Source organism: Phascolarctos cinereus, unplaced genomic scaffold (assembly GCF_003287225.1).
Source record: "Phascolarctos cinereus isolate Bilbo 61053 unplaced genomic scaffold, phaCin_HiC Scaffold_2;HRSCAF=192, whole genome shotgun sequence".
Classification (NCBI taxonomy): domain Eukaryota; kingdom Metazoa; phylum Chordata; class Mammalia; order Diprotodontia; family Phascolarctidae; genus Phascolarctos; species Phascolarctos cinereus.
Genome location: NW_027555625.1, coordinates 321,981,268 through 321,999,731, shown reverse-complemented (window position 1 = coordinate 321,999,731; position 18,464 = coordinate 321,981,268). Strand labels below are relative to the sequence as shown.

The 18,464-nt window shown below is 44.3% G+C and overlaps 1 protein-coding gene across 2 annotated transcripts in view; it reads right to left on the bottom strand.

Annotated features, from left to right (window-relative positions):
• Window positions 1-18,464, bottom strand: part of LPIN3 (lipin 3) — a 28,393-nt gene that overhangs the window by 2,189 nt on the left and 7,740 nt on the right. For both annotated transcript variants that reach the window (XM_020998882.2, XM_078150231.1), the window contains exons 8-16: window positions 16,681-16,862; window positions 16,198-16,291; window positions 9,522-9,591; window positions 8,486-8,578; window positions 8,278-8,330; window positions 5,645-5,768; window positions 4,484-4,632; window positions 2,599-2,685; window positions 701-853 (exon numbers count right to left, since the gene is read on the bottom strand). In XM_020998882.2, the coding sequence (XP_020854541.1) occupies window positions 701-853; window positions 2,599-2,685; window positions 4,484-4,632; window positions 5,645-5,768; window positions 8,278-8,330; window positions 8,486-8,578; window positions 9,522-9,591; window positions 16,198-16,291; window positions 16,681-16,862 (1,005 nt within the window). The remainder of the gene's footprint in view (window positions 1-700; window positions 854-2,598; window positions 2,686-4,483; window positions 4,633-5,644; window positions 5,769-8,277; window positions 8,331-8,485; window positions 8,579-9,521; window positions 9,592-16,197; window positions 16,292-16,680; window positions 16,863-18,464) is intronic.

Sequence of the window (18,464 nt, the reverse complement as noted above, 5' to 3'; positions counted from 1 at the left end):
AGAAGAGGAAAATGAGGATCAGGCTTCAAAAGCTAACAACTAACAAATGTAAGAGGTGAGATTTGAATCCAGGTCTGTCCTAACTTTAAGTGCAGTGCTGTATAGCAGACCAGGGTCTTTAGCCCTCTCCCAGGGAGCTGAGGGAAAATACCAAGAGGTAGACATGATGCAGTGGGAGGAGCTTGTGACGTGGAGCCTGGGGACCCAGGTTCAGATTCTTGCTGGTTGTATGACAATGGGCACGATGCCTCTCTTGGACAGTTTCCTTGTCTATAAAGCTGGGACAATATTTATACTACCAAAACGATAGCAAAAGCACGTTATAAACCTTAAGGTTGAATGGTAGTAGTGATGGTGTTGATGGAAATTGGAGAATGGGAAGGACGCAAACAACTAAAGCTCTCTGGATCCTGTTTCAGACAGTGAGAAACTTCCACATATAGTCCATCGCCCCCAGAAGCAACATCTTACATAAGCCTTGACTTCACCCCACAGGCATCAGGAATCTTCTCGTGGGTTACGACTTCCTTAGCCAACAGGCCCAAGCTCCAGGGTGCCCAGGATAAGGGATAGAGACCACCCAATGTCATTTCGACCTGTGCTGGCATGTTGTAAGCACTTAATAAACACTTTTTGATTGGTTGATTCCAGGGGCATAATAAACTAATGAATTTGGATAGGGAGAAGGGCTACATTTTACCTGTGAAGGGCAGAGAAGAGGCTGCTGGGGGTCAAGAGGAGGGGGCCTTTGGGGAGAACACAGCCCTTCTCATTCACCCACCGCAGGTAGCGCTTAGTGAGGTCCGCCATGCCAATGGATCGGGCTGAGCAATAAAGGAATTTGTACCCGTTTCTGGAGAGAGACCACAGAACCTGTTACAGATCCTCCCGATGACCACCAGAATCAGCTTTCCCAGTTAATCCTGCCAGGAGGGCAGACACTACCCAGCAGGGGAATTCTGCCCCGAGACAATGGCAGGTACCGGTGTCCAGAGTTAACGCTCCTCTTTCCTACCCTCTAGAGACACTATGAGAGTAGGAGATACTCTGGGCAGGACTTCCCAGCTTCTGGGATGCTGCCTTCAACATCACCAAGGGTACACTCCAGGAAAGAGGCTCAGCTCCAGAGGGAAAGGTCAGAAAGGCCTTAAGGTGCTCTGAACCTTTGTGACCCACTCTCCCCGAGGAACAGGCAAAGATGTAGGCCAGTGTCAGCCTGCCACACCTGTCCCTTCTCTTCACCTTGAAAGCAGGGATTGTCTTGTTTTTCTATCTATATCCCCAGCACTTCTAACAGTGCTTCGCACATAGCAAGTGCTTAATAAATGCTTTTTTTTTCATTCATTCATTCACTCATATTCATTCATTCATTCACACCCAGAGGGGCCAGAACATAAGTCAATGTAGGGAAAAAGCAAAATAAAGCTGTGGCCCAGGTCGCAGAATAGTTAGGGGGACCTACAACTATTTCACCTGAAGAAGGATGGCTGAAGAGGCACCGATGCAAAGTCCTGAGTGCTATGAGGGGACCCAGCATGAGTGAGAGGAACAATTGTTCTCCGAACTCGTGATGAATAGGCTAAGAATAAATGGCATCCTACTGTAGCAGAAGGGACTGAAGAAACTTACGGATAATAGAAACCCACATAGATAATAGAAACATGCATTTCCCAAGAATTTGCTCTGGGTTTTAAAGAAAACCTGCAAGGGTTTCAGAAAAGAGGGAGAGATTAGACCTTGAGATCTCTTCTAACCATCAGTTCATAAATTTCTTTTCTCCCTTCTTTGGTGGTGTTGGAAGGACTGAATTAAAATGGTTGTTACGGACTTTAGGGGCTTCCCAAGGGGCCTGGGTGAACCCATGGCCTGTTACTTTCACTGGCTACAAGGAGGAAGGGGCATGTTGGAGGTGCTGGGTACGCTGTCTGAAGAAACTCCCTGTCACCCTGCCATGATCAAGTTGTCCCTCTCTGAAGGTAAACCACCATGCCACCCTAGCTTCTTCTCAGCCCTTGAGGTCAGAACTGAGCTACTAAGAAAAAATACCAGGGGAAGTCTCAGTCCCCACTGAATTATGCCCTGGTTTTCTCTCTAGTGGCAGACACTGCCATCCTGTGGTAAATCTGGTCTGCTGCCTACCTCCCTCTCCTCCATCCCTACCCACCCCTCCATGACACCCACTCATTCTCCTAGTCAATCCTGCAGGGACAGCAGATGAAGTGAGCTCTGGGGCCCTGAACAGAAAGTATGCCTGGAGTCAAAGGCATTGCCACCAGTAGCAATGCCCTCTGTTCCTTCAGACACTCCAGAGACACTGTTAAGAGCTGGAGATGCTGAAGGCAACATCACTGGAGGCACAATCCATGAGGTGCTGGTGTCGTTTCAGCTGAAGGCTTTGGGGACACCCCCTCCCCTCTCACTTAGCCTTTCCAGTTAAGGAATTGCTAAAGATCAGTGCCTGGCATGGAGCCTGGAAGCCCTGACGGCCGGTGTAGTGGGCACTCATTCCTAGGCAGGGAAGGAAAGCAGACCTGAGCCCCTTCCCTCCTCAAGCAGGAATCTGCCACAAGACAGCCCCAGCCTTCCAGAAACACTCACAGGTGAATTTTGTGGTAAAGTTTGATGATGCCCTGGTGAGTCCAGTCTTTCCCCAGTCGGGGCAAAATGTGACCCAAAGCATCGGACCTGGGAGAAAGAGAAGAAATCAGGCTGATGGAGACAGGTCGGGCCCGGTACCGGCACTTCAGGGCAATAGTTAAAAATGACTAGGTTGATTTAGCACTTTCTTCACAACAACCTTATGAGGTAGGTAACTACAAGTGTCCCATTTTACAGATGAGTTAACTAAGGCTCACAGAAAGTGACTTGCTCATGATCACATAGCCAGCAGGTGTCAGAAACGGGATTTGGCCCTAGGTTTCTTCTGACTCCAAGTGCAATGGTCTTTCCACTACCCTGGGCTGTCTCTTTTTGAACATGCTTCCAAAAATTCAACTGTGAAGGGGACAAGAGAGCAGGGGGATGACAGAGAGGGAGGCAGATTGGGAAAGGGGGTAATCAGAAGCAAATACTTCTGAGGAGGGACAGGGTCAAAAGAAAGAATAGAATAAATGGGGGGGCACGATAGGATTAAGGGAAATAGAGTTAGCATTTCACAACATGTCTACTACGGAAGTGTTTTGCATAACTGCACATGTATAACCTATATTGAGTTGCTTGCCTTTTCAATGAGGGTGGGTGGGGAGGGAGGAAGGGAGAAAATTTGGGACCCAAAGTTTTAAAAACACGTGTTTAAAAAAAATGTTTTCACATGCAACTGGGAAATAAGAAATACAGGAAATGGGGTACAGAAGTCTATCCTGCCTTACAGGAAAATAGAAGGGGAAGGGGATAAGAGAAGGGGGGGAGAGATAGAAGAGAGGGCAGACTAGGGGAAGGGATATTCAGAATGCATGCCATCTTGGGGTGGGGGGAGGGGCGAGATGGGGTGAAAATTTGGAACTCAAAATCTTGTGGAAGGAAATGTTGAAAACTAAAAATTAACAAATTTATGTAAGACAAACAAACAAATAAATAAAAGCCTAGACCTGTAAAAATAAAAAATAAAAAACTCAATGGTGATCATTGGATAGGAGTCCAGCTCCCAGAACAGTATGATTCTGAGTGAACAAATGAATGAAAAAGTATTTACTAAGCACTCACCGTGTGCCAAGCACGAGGTTAAGTGCTCATGATACAAATGCAAAAACTGAGGGAGACAAGAGCAAATCCAAACCTTTAGATCAGGGGTCCACAAATTGTGGCCTGCAGGCCAAATCTGGTCCACTGTCTTACCACCCAGAGGAGCTAAGAATGGATTTTTTTACATTTTAAAGCACAATCACACTTTATCTAAAAATGAAAATAAAGACATAGCTTGTGCGCCAGGCAGAGGCAGGCAGCTGGCCACAGTGTGCTAACCCACGCTTTGGATCATCCCGTTCATTGAGCAAAGGGAGCTTGCTGGAGCAGATGGGTTGCTGGGCTTAGAGTTAGGAAGAGCCTAACCTCTCATTCCACCTCAGACACTTAGTGGCTGGGTGACCATGGTTAAGTCACTTACACTGTCTGAGCCTCAGCTTCCTTAGCAGTAAAATGGGGGTAATAATAGCAGATCATATATGTCAAACACTTTGCAAACTTTAAGTTCATAATGTAGATGTGAGTTATTATAATCATTATTATCATCCATCTTTCCTTCAAGGAGCTCTAGTCAGCTATGTAGGAGGAAGGCAGTGCCACAGTCATTTCATTTTTTAAGCATGACAGTACCCAGTCACCTTGGCCTGCTTCCCCAGGCCTCTTTCACTCTATCCTTAACCCTTCAAGCAGGATTTGGAAAGCCTTTAACTATTTGGAAGCACAATTCCCCTTGAAACCCACCCCTCCCTCCTCCCACTCCCATACCTCCCCCCTTCCCTACTTTTCTTGCTATGTTTCTTACTTGGTGATGGTCCCATCGATGTCTGAGATCACCACCTTGTCGTACCAGTTCCACAGGTAGATGTTGGCATGGCAACGGCAGGTGCCCTGGTACTGAGTGGTCACACTAAACATCACATCATTGGCTCCCTCCCTCAGGTTTAAGTCTCGCTGGACAGTCCAAGGGAACCAGGGTAGAGTCAAAGGCAGCTCCAGAGAGACCCAATCCCTCTCCAGTTGGAGAGCTTTAGCCTACCTGGCCTCCTGCCTCCCTCTACCAGCCTCTGGACTACTGTTATGAGTTCTCTTCCTCTCTTCTTTCTTTAAAAAAATTGTTTTAAATTGAGGCTCTTTCAAGAGCATCATTGTTACTTCCTGATGACTGTTCACCCCCAAAGAGAACCCTCCTGCGTGACAAAGCACAGGTAAGCAAAATAAATCAATGTGTTGGCTACATCTGCCTCAATCTCCACCCACAGTCCATCATTTTTCTGATGAGAAGCATACTCCTCCTCTTTCCCCCCCCCTCAAAGGCCCTCCTCCCCAACCCAGAGCCTGGCAAAGGTCAGACACAGAGATAAAGAGATGCAGACCCAGCCAGTTGGGAGCGCCCACCCACTCTATGCAATAGATCTCTATATGTTCTCTCTAGTCCCTCCCTACCCCTATGCCAATACCCAATAGAATTTACATAACAAATGTCCGTGTATGAGTAAGCATTCAGGGCCACTTCTTATCATAGGTATCATTGGGTGATTGGAGATCTTTCCATTAGAATGGGATACATTTTGATAAAGGCTGAAGGAACCTTCTCCAAGCAGTAGACTACTCTGCATAGCCTTGTCTCCAGGGAGAGGTGAGAAGGGAATCCAGGGACAGAGGCTGTAGTTATGAGACCCAATACATAACCAGCCCAGCTTGGCCACAGAGCTATATTCTTTATAAGGCAGACCCAAGGAGATATCATACAAAGAGTCATCCTAAATGCCCATCCCATAAGGCAGCATTACAACTTAGCACAGAAGACAGGGCTTAATGAGGCCCCAGAGTATTTTTTAAGGCTACCCACCTCTGCCTGGACCTCTTTTCCCCAAATTCCCTCCCTCCCATTCCTGAAACATGAACACTTTCCTGGACCCAGCCAAAGGCAGGAATGGCCCAACCCTCCAAACCTTGAACTTACAATCTGATCAGAGGAGAGACGAAGGGACTTCTTGAAGGTATGGATATGACTTTGAGGTGGGGGAGAAGGGGCACCCAAGATCACCAGGGAGTCATCTTCAACAGATGAAATATCCATCTTCTGCCTGCAGGGAATCCAGGCCTCTAAGGTCCCTCCTCCTCCCAAGGCTTACCAATAGGAAGACCCACTTCCACCCATCAAATGACAATCCCACCGAGAGCAAGTTCATCAAGTAACCTGGGAAAAAGCAATCGATCAGGCTCTCATGATCAGTCCTTCCCTTCTCTCTCGCACCCGGTTTCAGCTTTACCTCCTCCAGGCACGGCTCATCACCAAGAAACTCCTCATCATAGAGATTGCTCCCACTTTGGTACCCACACTTCATGAGTACCCTCAGTTTCTTCTGCCCCTCCTATTGGAGGACTGAACAAAAAACTCCTCTCAAAGCCTTCCTTTAAAGAGAACCCAGAAGCCTGGCCAACTCTTTGTGACTCTAACCCCTGCTGATTGTCTGGTTTTAACTATACAACCATCATCATGACCCCACACATGGGTAACCTTTCCACACACACCCCCGAGCCTTTCAGCTTCCTTTTGTGTGTTGTCTGACCACCTTTTTCTTATTTGTATCCCTAGCACCTACTACCATGCCTGGCACACAGTAGCCACTTCAAGAATAAATGTATGACATATTGTATTGTATTAATCTGCATCAGATTTGTAGTCAGAGGACCTGGATTCAAATCCTGACTCTGCAACCCACTACCTGAGCAACCTTAGCTGCTCTTTTAATAGGACAAAGCAATTAGATTAGATGATCTCTAAGATCCTTTTTGGAGACTAGAGATATAAATTGGGGAGCTCCCCACGAAGAAACCCTCTCTACCAATGTAAATCTGCAATAAAGTCTTAGAGAAGGGGCTCTTAACCTGGGATCTGTGAATCTAACTAAAAAAAAACATTTTGATAACTATTTCAATGTAATTGATTTCCTTTGTAATACTGTTTCTTTTATTTTATGCATTTAAAAACTATTCTGAGAAGGATTCTCTAGGTTTCTTTAGACTGCTGAAGGGGGTCCATAGCACAAAAACAGGTTAAAAAGTCTTGCCTATGGTAGTGACAAGTGAAGGGATTTGACCAGATGTGGTAGAGGCCAGGGTATGTTGGAGATAAGACTTAAATCCAGTTCTTTCTGACTTCAAGGTCAGTTCTCTGTTCACTTTTCAAGAAGACTATTATACTTAGAACCAGGGATGTATTGTAAATGCTTAACAAACAGCTCTTGGGCAGGGGGAGGAGAGGAGTGTACCTATAAACACACAAGTTTAATTTGCATTGCCAACATTTTCTGCATGCTTTGAGTCTAGGCAATCAATGAAACAATAAATCAAACCTTGATTTATAGCACTTGCTGGTTACAGAGATGTGAATGCGCTCACTGAGAATTTAACAGTCAGATGCCAGGATGCACTGGCCCTAGCACTGGCCCTAGCACACCTCTACAATTACTCCTCTGAGGCAACCCACTACATTTTGGTGAGCTTTAACTTTTAGGAAATTTTCCATTTGTTGTTGTTGTTCAGTCATTTTTCAGTTGTGTGTGACTCTTTGTGAACCCATTTGGGGTTTTCTTGGCAAAGATATTGGACTGGGTTGCCATTTCCTTCTCTGGCTCATTTTTACAGATGAGGAAACTGAGGAAAACAGGGTTAACATGACTTGCCCAGGGTCACACAGCTCGTAAATATCTGAGGCTGTATTTGAACTCAGAAAGATGAGCCTTCCTGACTTCAGGCCTCGTCCTCTATCCATTATGCCACCTAGCTGCCCATCAAACCTAAATTTGCTTCTTTGTGACTTCCACCTATGGCTCCTGGTTATGGAGGACAATGTTCTCCTGAAGATACCTTGAAGCCTCTCTCCTCATTGTCCCCCAAAATCCCTAGTGTCCCCTTTCTTCTTAATATATATCGGGACCAACCCTAACCCGGGAAGTTCTTCCTAGTATGTAACCTAAGTCTCATCTGCTTCCATTTCTTTGGTGTAAATGGAAAATAAATGATTATACCTCTTTATCCAATAGTGTGTGTTCTAAGTCCACTCAAAGTACATAGAAAAGACTATGACTTGAGGACTTATCTGGGCATGGTTGAAGGTACTCAGGCTTTGAGAAAGAGTCTAGATTCACTGGGCCTGGGGGCAGATTCTATCCCACAAGGCAATTCGTGCCAGGTATTGCTTTTCCCAGAGGGTGCAGGCTTTGAAGTACCAACACTGTAAGGTTGAGCCAGTGTGACAGAAAAAGCTTTAAGCTGAGATTCAAAGGTTCTGGTCCTATATTTGTCACTTCCCTACCCTGTGAGGAAGCTAATCACTTCCTCAGTGGGAACAGTCCTGCAGGTGACACCAGGTAAGGATTTCACTTAGTGAAATCCCTGTGAAGATTTCATGAGACAGTAAGAATACCTTGGAGAAACAAAAAAGTGTGAAATGGATGAAACACTGGGGTTGGAATCCTGGATTTGAATATTGTCTCTGACTGTGATTAGCCAATTTAATCTGTTGGGGTGCCCACAGACACTCTTTAAGACTTTAACGCCCTTCCTGGGGGCCTGACCAAGATAACTTACTCCTGCTGGGGGGAATTCTTCTTTGAAGTAGATGCCACCTCCTGGACTTCACACTGCAGAGGAAAAGTTTTCCTGTGAGCCCCTTTGTTAAAAGGAAAGATCCTGTCCCTGAGGCCAATCCTACCTCCCGTAGGTCTGGGCCCTTCTAAAAGGGCAAATGGAGACCAGACCTTCAATCCCAGCGGCCTTCCAAGAAGTGATCACCTACCTCCTTGGTAGTCGCGTCCTTTAGCCCCCAGGAGAACCACCAGTGGCCAGTCTTCTTGGGCATTTTCTCCTTCACCAGCTTGTCAATAGTGCTCTGAATGCCAGACAAGATCAGGAAGGACACAGTGGACAGTATGTCGACCAAAGGAGCCTCAAAGACAGGCCTCTTCGGGGAATAATCTCTCAAACAAATGGCATGCATCTCACCCACAATGAAAAGCCTTTCTGGCCAAGTTCTCTGAAGCACCTCTCTGAGCTCTCAGGAGAGATTACCTTGTCAGGGGTGTTTGGGACTTACTCCAGAGGATACTGCTTATATTTCTCAAGATCCAAAGCCTGAGTGCAGACATTGCCCCTCTAACTCAGGGAACTGATTAACCACAGCATTCGTTGGCCTAGGCCTCATGGTGGGTTAAAGAAACATCAGTAACAGAATAGAAATGAGATGGTGAATGCTTGCTGAATAAATGGATGGAAGAAGGGGCCCTTCCTCCCACCCAACTGGTCAGAACACCTCCCAATAACAAGAGAGGTGGCACTTTAGGGGAGATGGCAGGACTTTCAAGGATAAGGTTCTTCCTATACAATGTCACCAAGTGTCTGAGAGAAGGGTTAACAGGAATTGCTATCCTTCCTTCTGACCCATCCCCCTTCCAAACTTCCCCAAGAAAACTATGGATGACTTCCAAGGCCACTGTCCTCAGTCCCCAGGATAAGGTCATCTGGACCAGTGTCTCTGTGAGCAGTTTCCTAGGAAGCACAGAAGGAGAAGGGATAGGCAGACAAATCAGGAAGGGACCTGAATTGATTTGAAGGACTTGGAAATTCTCCGTTCTGGGATTCAGAATCAGCCCCAATTTGGAGCTTTATCCCTTCTTGGCTAAACCCATAGGAAGCCTACAGTTTTACAACAGAGTTTCCCACCAGTCACCCTTCTCCTTGCTTTCCCCCCTCCCCAAGCTCTCTATTGCATCACCCAAATCCTCCCTATCACCAGAACAGGAAAGCTAGACAGAGAGGGAGTTCTGCTCCATTACCGTGGGCAAACTCTTCTGAAAGGCCTGCAGGGACAGGATCATCGGTGCAGCTACAGCCCAATTGTAGTGCCTAGAAAGAGGGAGCAGGGAGGAGAAGTAACCTCTCAGGAAGAATGGCTAAAAAGGCAAAGCCAGGCTATTTACGGCCTTGAGGCTGAAGGCCCCAATGAGGCTCAGGGCTGGAGCTTTCCATCCAGAAAAGGACCCAGAAAAGTTTTCACATGTAATAATAATAATAATAATAATAATAATAATAATAGCCCCTCTCTCAAAGCCCAACCAAACATCCATGCTGTGTGTGTGTTGTGTGATGTACTGCAGAAACTTTGTTTCTTGATACCATTAGCTGTGAAGGTATGGCAGGAACCCTAAAATGCTGGTGAGCTGGGCTCTGATAAGACCTCCAACAGCATAAGAATCCCAGACAGTGTGATGGAACTCCTCCCAAGAGTCAAAGAAATAGATGGGGCAATAGAGAATTATAGGTTGTTCTTCTCAAAACCATCATAACACAGAAAAGAGTGCAAGTGACTCTCAACGTTTTGGTATCACAAGAAGGCAAGATATATCAGAACAAACCAAAAATACCAATACCTTACCTGATGGAAATGCTTCAGGACAATTGATGCTGAACGCTAAAATAGGTAATCCATGAGTACCCAAGAAATGAACTGAAAGTATAAACACTTTCTTTATGCCCCAGAATCATCTTCTAACAAAATTGGAAGCAGATCTCACAGTTATAGGCAAGGGTCTCATAATATTTGTCAATTATATTCTCACATGACAATGTATAGCTGAATAGCACAGGACAATTAAAAAACAAATTTCATCCCTAAGCCCACATCAGATGAAATAAGAAATGAAATCAAGGGGCTGCTAAAATCTGAAGAAGGAAAAGTTGAGGACCCTGGAGGTCATAGAAAATCTTTACTTTTTAATGCAAGCTCCAGAAATCCTACTTCATAATGAGAAAGATGACAAAAACAGTACCGAAGTCTCCAAAGTCTCCAATTGAAAACGAGATGGCCACACTTGAGACTGGAACTCTGGAAGGTTCTCTTTGAGCTTGATGGCATGAATCCAACTGGTAGACCAATTATACCAAAACAGAGTAATAAAAAGCCAGTTTCTGCTTTAACCATTATGAGCAAACATATTTCCCCACAGCGTTTGACAGAAAAGTATAAAAACCATTTCAGAACCTGCAAACAGTGGTATATGCAGCAGCTGTTGCCATGGTAGGAAAGGTGGAGCTATAAAGGAATTCCTCCACCACCACCTCCCACCCCAGGCCACCATAGTAGAAGTAACTTGAGAAAACTATTGAAGATCTGTGGAAAGGCATTGAAAGATCTAACCGGTATGGACAGTAGAACACTTAAACATCATGTCACACAGTTAAAGGCAACAAAAGGTAACATACACAAGTGAACAAGAAAAAGAAAAGCATATCAGAAATTCTAGACTCCCTTAATCAGCAACTGAGGGCCAAAGGTAAAAGGTCGTGATATAAGGAGTCGAAGCAGCACAAAGAACAAATTTAGTAGTTCAATATCAACTAAAAACTACTCCTGAGGCTTAAGAAATAAAGACATCGTAGGTGGGAAAGAACACCCAAAGAAAGAGGATGTGAAAAAATTCTGGTCATCTTCATGGTTGCAAGATGGGAACTAAACAAAGCCCCATCATTCCTTCCAGATGTACACAGAGCCTGGTCTTGACACAAAGACTCAATTAAGGAAATAAGGCTGGAAAAAATGAGAAGGCGCATTAAAAAGAAATTATGGCTCCAAGGATGTACAAGACAGACCCAGAAGAAGAGAAAAACTCTACAACATCTACGAGCAAATTCTCTAACAAAAATACCACTTTGCCACAAAGTCTAGAATTCCTGGAAGAAATCAAGCAAAATGTTCTAAAATGACATTACAAATTAAATAAAAGCTCTAGGGGAAGGAATTGGAAGAAGAATAAATAGCTCTGTACAGTGCCCAAAGAATATATTTCCTGGAAAATTAGAATAGATCAAACAGAAATCAAAGAATCTATGACAACAAGAAACATCAGAACACAAACCAAAAGCCTTAAAAGAGAGAGAGAGAGAGAATTACCACACCAAATTAAAAGTCGAACTAAAATACCTTATTAACCACTTGATATATATATATATATATATATATATGAAAAATATCAAGCTATAGTTGCTCCTAAAAACAAATTAAACAGTTTCATTTCATGGAATCTTTCTCTAATGTTTTCAAAATACTCTCTTGGATCAATAAGGGTAAGATTCTGAACATATACCAAGAAAGGGTAGAGCCTGAAGACCTCAAGCTTGAATCACAAGATTACATGGAAACAATGGATAAAAACATATCTAGAAATACTCTGATCTCCTTCAGGCAAGACAAATGAAGCATAATGATTTCAAGGCTGTGGTTTAATAAGCTGAAACAGGCATTCTAAAATCAAAGATAAATAGGAAGAATGCACTTAAAGCAATGAACACCTGTTCAATATTAGCTTTCAAAGTTGTAAAATGGATTGTAATCATTTTGGAACGTACCCTAAACAGCCACCCTCCTGAAATAATAATAAAACATAAAGCCCATCACCCTAAGGTGGTTATAGAAAGATCGAAAACTACTCAAAAGGAGAAAGAAACTTGATAAACAAAACATTCTTAGAGTACATGACAGAAAGACTTTTAAAATAAGCAGACATTACTTCACCAAACAATTCTAGAGACCAGATGAGAAGTACATGGCTTTAGACTACTGGATGGAGTTTATGAAATGACAAAGATTTAAGAATGGAATCCAAAAGACTCTCCTCAATTGATATCACAAGAACTCAGTCAACAATATAAGGACAAGTTATACATGTTTGTTTGTGCAAATAGAAGTGTTTGTGATGGGTATTCAGGATCATTGCCCAAAAATACTGAAGGGAGATCCTTAAGGCTTCCAGACTTAGTGATCAATGCATACTATGCAAGGAAATGGTGGCGAAAATACAAGATATCACTGCAGGCTGTGAAAATTTAGCACCTACAAAATACCTAACAAGACATGACCTGGTGGCCAAAATTATGCAGATATTTACATATATTTCAAAATTGATTAGAAAATTTAACTAAGATTCATAAAAACTTAACAACATTTTTAATAGATGTTGCTATCTCAAATACTTATAAGATTTCAGTGTTCAGAGACCTGACTGAAACAAAATCTTTTGGACTAAGGGTGAGGTGCATTCTATCCCTGTCATCTTATAAGCTGTTGGAGATGTCCTAAGGATGCTGTCAGTAAGCCTAGCTTACATTCCAATATTGTTATTCAACTGCAGAAAGCAGCTATTCTGTCCACTTGGGCAACAGTCCACAGAATTAGATAATAATGCTGGTAATAATAATAATAGTAGATCCCAGTACTCTTACTCCATCGACCAGTAAAATAGTCTGCAGAAAATTAAACATAAAAGAATCATAGTAGGAAAGAAAATTGCCCTAGGATGGGTTCTATCTGAACCCTGATCAAAAAAGATGAAAAAAATGATATAACAATGACAGCTAATTATAGTAACAATACCACCTGACATTTAAATTGTCCTTTAAGGTTTACAGATCACTTTACTCTCATGGTCTTTTATGAGTCTTACCACAATCTTGTCAGGTAATTGCTACAGGTATTATCTCTATTTTGCATATGTGGAAACTGAGGTTAAATGACTTATCCAGGGTCCATAGGTACCAACCAAGGCAGGATTCAAACCCAGGTCTTTCTGACTCCAAGTGCAGCTCTAGTTTTTGCTATTTGTTGTTCAAAGCCCTTCATAACCTGGCCCCCTAATCTTCTTACACCTCCCCCATTCCTCCTCTTTCTTACTCTTTAGTCCAATGACCCTGGCCTCCTGGCTGTTCCTCAAAAAAGACCTCCATCTTCTGACTCCAGGAATTTTTTCTGGCTGTCCCTCATATCTGGAATGCTCTCTCTCCTCATCTCCACCTCTTAGTTTCCTTCAAGTACCAGCTTAAATATAAAAAGCCTTTCCCAATCCCCCTTAATTCTAGTGCCCTCTCTCAGTTGATTAGCCCCAATTTATCCTGCCTGTAGCTTGTTTGTACGTCATTATATTCCGTCTCTCCTCTTAGACTGTGAACTGCTTGAGAACAGGACTGTCTTTTGCTTTTCTTTGTATCTACAGCTATCAGCACCATGCCAGGTACCCAGCAGGTGCTTAATAAATGTTTTATGACTGGCCAATCACTGGACTTTAAGAAACATCTAATTGCTCACTGTTTTCTCTCAATCTAATTGCCTGTCCCCTGACCAGTACGATGGCGGGGAGCAAGATCAGTATCAAGGGCCTGAGATGCTGCAGCAGCAATAGCAGAATCAGGTCCAATGTGGAAATATCTCCAGAAGTTCAGTCCCAGGCTTGCCATCTTCCTCTCCTTCCCAGGACTTTAATAGCCATGTAGATGCTCCCTCATACTCTTTAAATCCAGCCACATTGGGATCATTTACACAGCATATTTCACATTTTTAAGGTTTTTACCTTTTAAAAAAATTGCCTTTTCAGGTTTAGAAGTATCATCTACTCCCATTTTACAGATGAGAAAATTGAGGCACAGAGAGGCTAGGTAGTTGTTTCCTAGGGTCACACAGCTAGTATTAAGAGCTGAGACTGGAACCCTGGTCTCCTGCCTCTGTAGTCTAATAGGCAGCCTGCTGGGCTCAGGGACTCAGGGGCAGGCAGCTCCAAGAATTCAGGCAGCCAGGTCCCAGGGGGAGCTATTTAGGGTGAGTTGGCATCTCTCATGCTCAGGATTTCCTTGTGTGTTTCAGTTTATGGGGTCTCAGGGATTGTTTGGAACCAAGTAAGAATTTCACATATAAAATACAGAGTGTGAACAGCAGATGTGGATATAACTTAGCTGAACAGTGATGGAAAGGACAGGCCGGCCAGCTCTGGCAGCTGAACAAGCCAAAGGTACCCAGAGTCAGAGCTTTAGGTCCAAAACTAGGCCTCCCTTCTTCCCAGAGATGGGGGTGGGGGAGGAGCTACGAAGGTGGAATATTACGCACTGTCAGACACAGCTGATATATTGGTTGGTTTTGCTGAACTTTTCTTATCTCTTCTACAAAGGATATCTTGCCTAGGCTAGGCAGAGTGGAGCTGGGGAGAGAGGGATGTATTTAGAAATGAATATGATGGAAAAAAGAAAGTTATCAAGAAAAAAACTGTTTTGGGAGAGGGACCTGGGAGATCCTGCAATAGGCTCACCTTTCAGAATAGGCTCCTGCCCTGGTTTCCTGGGCCAGGATGCATGTGTCTGGTTGTTGAATTAATTGCTAAATTCACAGGAGCTTTTTTTATGATTGCATATTTTCTTAATCAAAGAAATGAGAGCGCAGTGTAGTGGAGAGAGGGCCGGTCTTAGATTCAGGGAGATCCTGCCTCTGACACAGACCAGTTGTGTAACCCGGGCAAGGCTAACCCTCAATGCTCCCAGGCAACAGAGACTATAAATGAGAGAGGTGCTGCTGATCATCATTGAGGGTGTTTTTCTCTACACGTATAAAATTGCTTTTTTTTTTTTTGTTCAATCCATAGATACTAAGAGCAGAACATCATATGTGAAAGTCTGAAAAAATTTTTGAAAGTTCCTCATTCCCTTATTCCCCCTTCCCCTACCCCCCCCAACACCTTTTACCAATGAGGCAACAGGATTGTAGATGGCATAGACCTGCCCACAAGGTCACAAAGGCAGATAAGTAGTAGAGTCAGGATTTGAATCCAGGCCCTCCAACTCCATATCTAGACCTCCTCCTATTAGTTGCCACTGCTCCTGCATCCCACTCCTAACCACACCAACTCCCCCAGCTTGCTTCATCCTCGCCCTCCTGAGAGTCATCCCCAGCTCCTGCTACATCCATATCTTTTTGTACAGGGTAGGCATCTGATAACCACCCCACTCCTAGTGAACAGAGGTTTCCCCTGGGAAATGGGGGGAGGCAAGAAATAAGCATTTATATAGCACCTCCTATGGGCCACCCACAAACGCAAAGTGCTCTACGAATACTACCTCATTTGATTCTCACAATAATCCTGCAAGATGGGTGCTGTTGTAATCCCCATTTTACAGCTGAGGAAAGTAAGACAAGCAGGGTTAAGTGACTTGCCCCAGATCACACAGCTAGTAAGTGTTTGAGGTCAGATTTGAACTCAAATCTTCCTGACTACAGACCCAGTACTCCACGGAGTCACTTTGCTGCCTCTAAATAGAGAAGGCTCTGAGATGTGCTTGTCCCCAAAGGCACCGTCTGTGTTGCTAATGAGAAAGGGAGATTGAGGATGCTTAGCACTGGTGCTCTAGGTAGAAGATGCCTGAAGTACCTGAAGCTGGCATCCCCTAAACCAAGGGTGGGGGACCTGTGGCCCTCTAGGTCCTCAAGCGTGGCCCTTTGGCAAAGGGCCTAGACCCCTGCTCTAGGCTCTCTGACAGGCAGACCTGAGACAAGATGCTTGAAGAGTAATTAAGCATGTTGTTCAGATTCAAAGCAATGGTTGTCTTCCTGATCTGGGGTCCTGGAAGGATTGAAGACATTTCTGCACACTTCAAGATAAACACCTCCCACCTCAAGCCCACTCCTCACAGGAGACTTACTTCATTCCAATTTTCACCACAAGGTTGGGGTCATCCAAGATTCCTGGGTTGTCAGCGAGATCCTGGTAGCAGATGGCGTATTTGGTAAACTTCTCTACAGGCACGAGGAGGCAAATGAAGATGGGAGAACAAAAACAGATGTGAGAGCACAGAGGACAGGTATGGTGGGGACTGAAGAGGAGGTCACAGAGACAATTAGGCCATTTCTCCCTTATGGCCCAAAGCAGGCACCCTTGAGGCCACATTTGGCCTTCTAGATCCTTACATGCAGCCTTTTGATTTCAGTCTTCAGTCTTCAGGTTCCCCAACCTGGCCCAAAGGGTCCAGTTGGCTGGGGGAGTGAGGACAGCCTTGGTACCCCAGCCACTGGACTGTAGAATGCCATTGACCTTCTTCACATCCCCTGCCCCCACCTCCGCCTTGTGAATGGGGTCCCCTGGTCCTTCTCCTCTGCTCCCCGTGAAAGACTACTATCAGACCCACCTGTTGAGATGTCCCGGTTATCAGCCAGCCCACCACAGAGAGAAAGCTCAATGTCATTCCCCTGCTCCAGGGCAGTATCAGACAACTGATCTGTGTTATTATCTTCCACAACCGTGGCTTGCAAGAGGTTTGTCTCTGAGCAGCAGGGCTCACTCCATCGTCTGGCTTCAAGCCTGGTTTCCCTGAGGTTGGAGGAATAAGCAGTGAGAACTTACTGAGAGGACTGGGAAAGGGCTCCCACCACCAGGGCATTTGGGCCGGTGGAAGAACTATGCTGACTCTCCCAGAGACCCACCCCTTCCCACAAGGTAAATCAAAGGGTACATCTTTACTAAAAACAACTTTCTCCTTTTTTTAAGCTGTTTTATTTTTAATCATTAAATATACGCTTCATCTCCCTCCCACCTTCTCCCCCCACTGTTGAGAGACAAACTTGACCTCACACACTTGTTAGCTGTGTGAGTCTAGGTAAGTCACTTAATTTGCTTGCCTCAGTTTCCTTAACTGTAAAATGAGGATTATATAATAGCATCTTCCTCCCGGGGCTGTTGTGAGGATCAAATGAGATAATACCAAGTCTGACACATAGTAAATACTTAATAAATGCGTCTCTCTTTCATTCCTTCTTTCCCTGTTACAAACATATATAGTTGGGGAAAACAAACTCCCACATTAGCCCTGTCTCTCCCCACCCCATCCCCAAAAGTCTCAGTCTGCACTCTGAATCCATATCTGGCCACTGGACCCAGATGGCTCCTGAGGAGAAAGTGAGGCTGGTGACTTTGTACAGTTCTCCCTCACTTACATCCAATTCACTTGTAAGTCATGGTGTCACCTTCCTGATGCCATGGTCCTGTTTGAGAATGAAGGATGGGGCAGCTAGGTGGCACAGGGGATAGAGCTCCAGCCTTGGAGTCAGGAGGACCTGAGTTCAAAACCTGTCTCAGACTCCTGATACTTACTAGCTGCGTGACCCTGGACAAGTCACTTAGCCTCAATTGCCTTACCAAAGAGAGAGAGAGAGAGAGAGAGAGAGAGAGAGAGAGAGAGAGAGAGAGAGAGAGAGAGAGAGAGAGAGAGAGAGAGAGAGAGAGAGAGAGAGAGAACGAAGGACAAACAATAATCCAGAGGTAAGTAGCAGGTTTCGTCATGAGTCCTTTGGAATTATGGTTGGTAATTTCATAGATCATAGTTTCTAAATCTTTCAAAGTTGTTTGTCTCTACAATGCTGTTGTAATTGTACAAATTGTTCTCCTGGTTCTGCTTATTTCATTATTCATCAGTTCATACAAGTCTTCCTAGGTTTCTCAGAAACCATCCCCTTCATCATTTCTTACAGCACAATCGTATTGCATCACATTCACATTCCTTAACTTGTTCACATTCACATTCCTTAACTTGTTCAATCATTCCTCAATTGAGTAGCACGACTTCAATTTCCAATTCTTTGCCACTACAAAAAGAGTTGCTGTAAGAAATTTTGTACATGAGTCCTTTTCCTCTTCCTGTCATCTCTTTGGGATAGAGATCTAGTAGTGGCATCGATGGATCATTGGCTGAGCGCAGTTTAGTAACTTTTTGGACATAGTTTAAAGGCAGCTTTCCCATGAGCTCCCTGTCCTTCATCCCAGTAGGAGGCCTGGCACCCTTAATCAGCTCACCCCCAGGAATGAGGGAATCTGAAAGCCTTGGGCAGTACCAGAATAAAATAATAATAATACCTAAATTAATTTACTTATCCACTGCCTTACCAACCAAACTACAAAAAGATTACCTTATAGCGT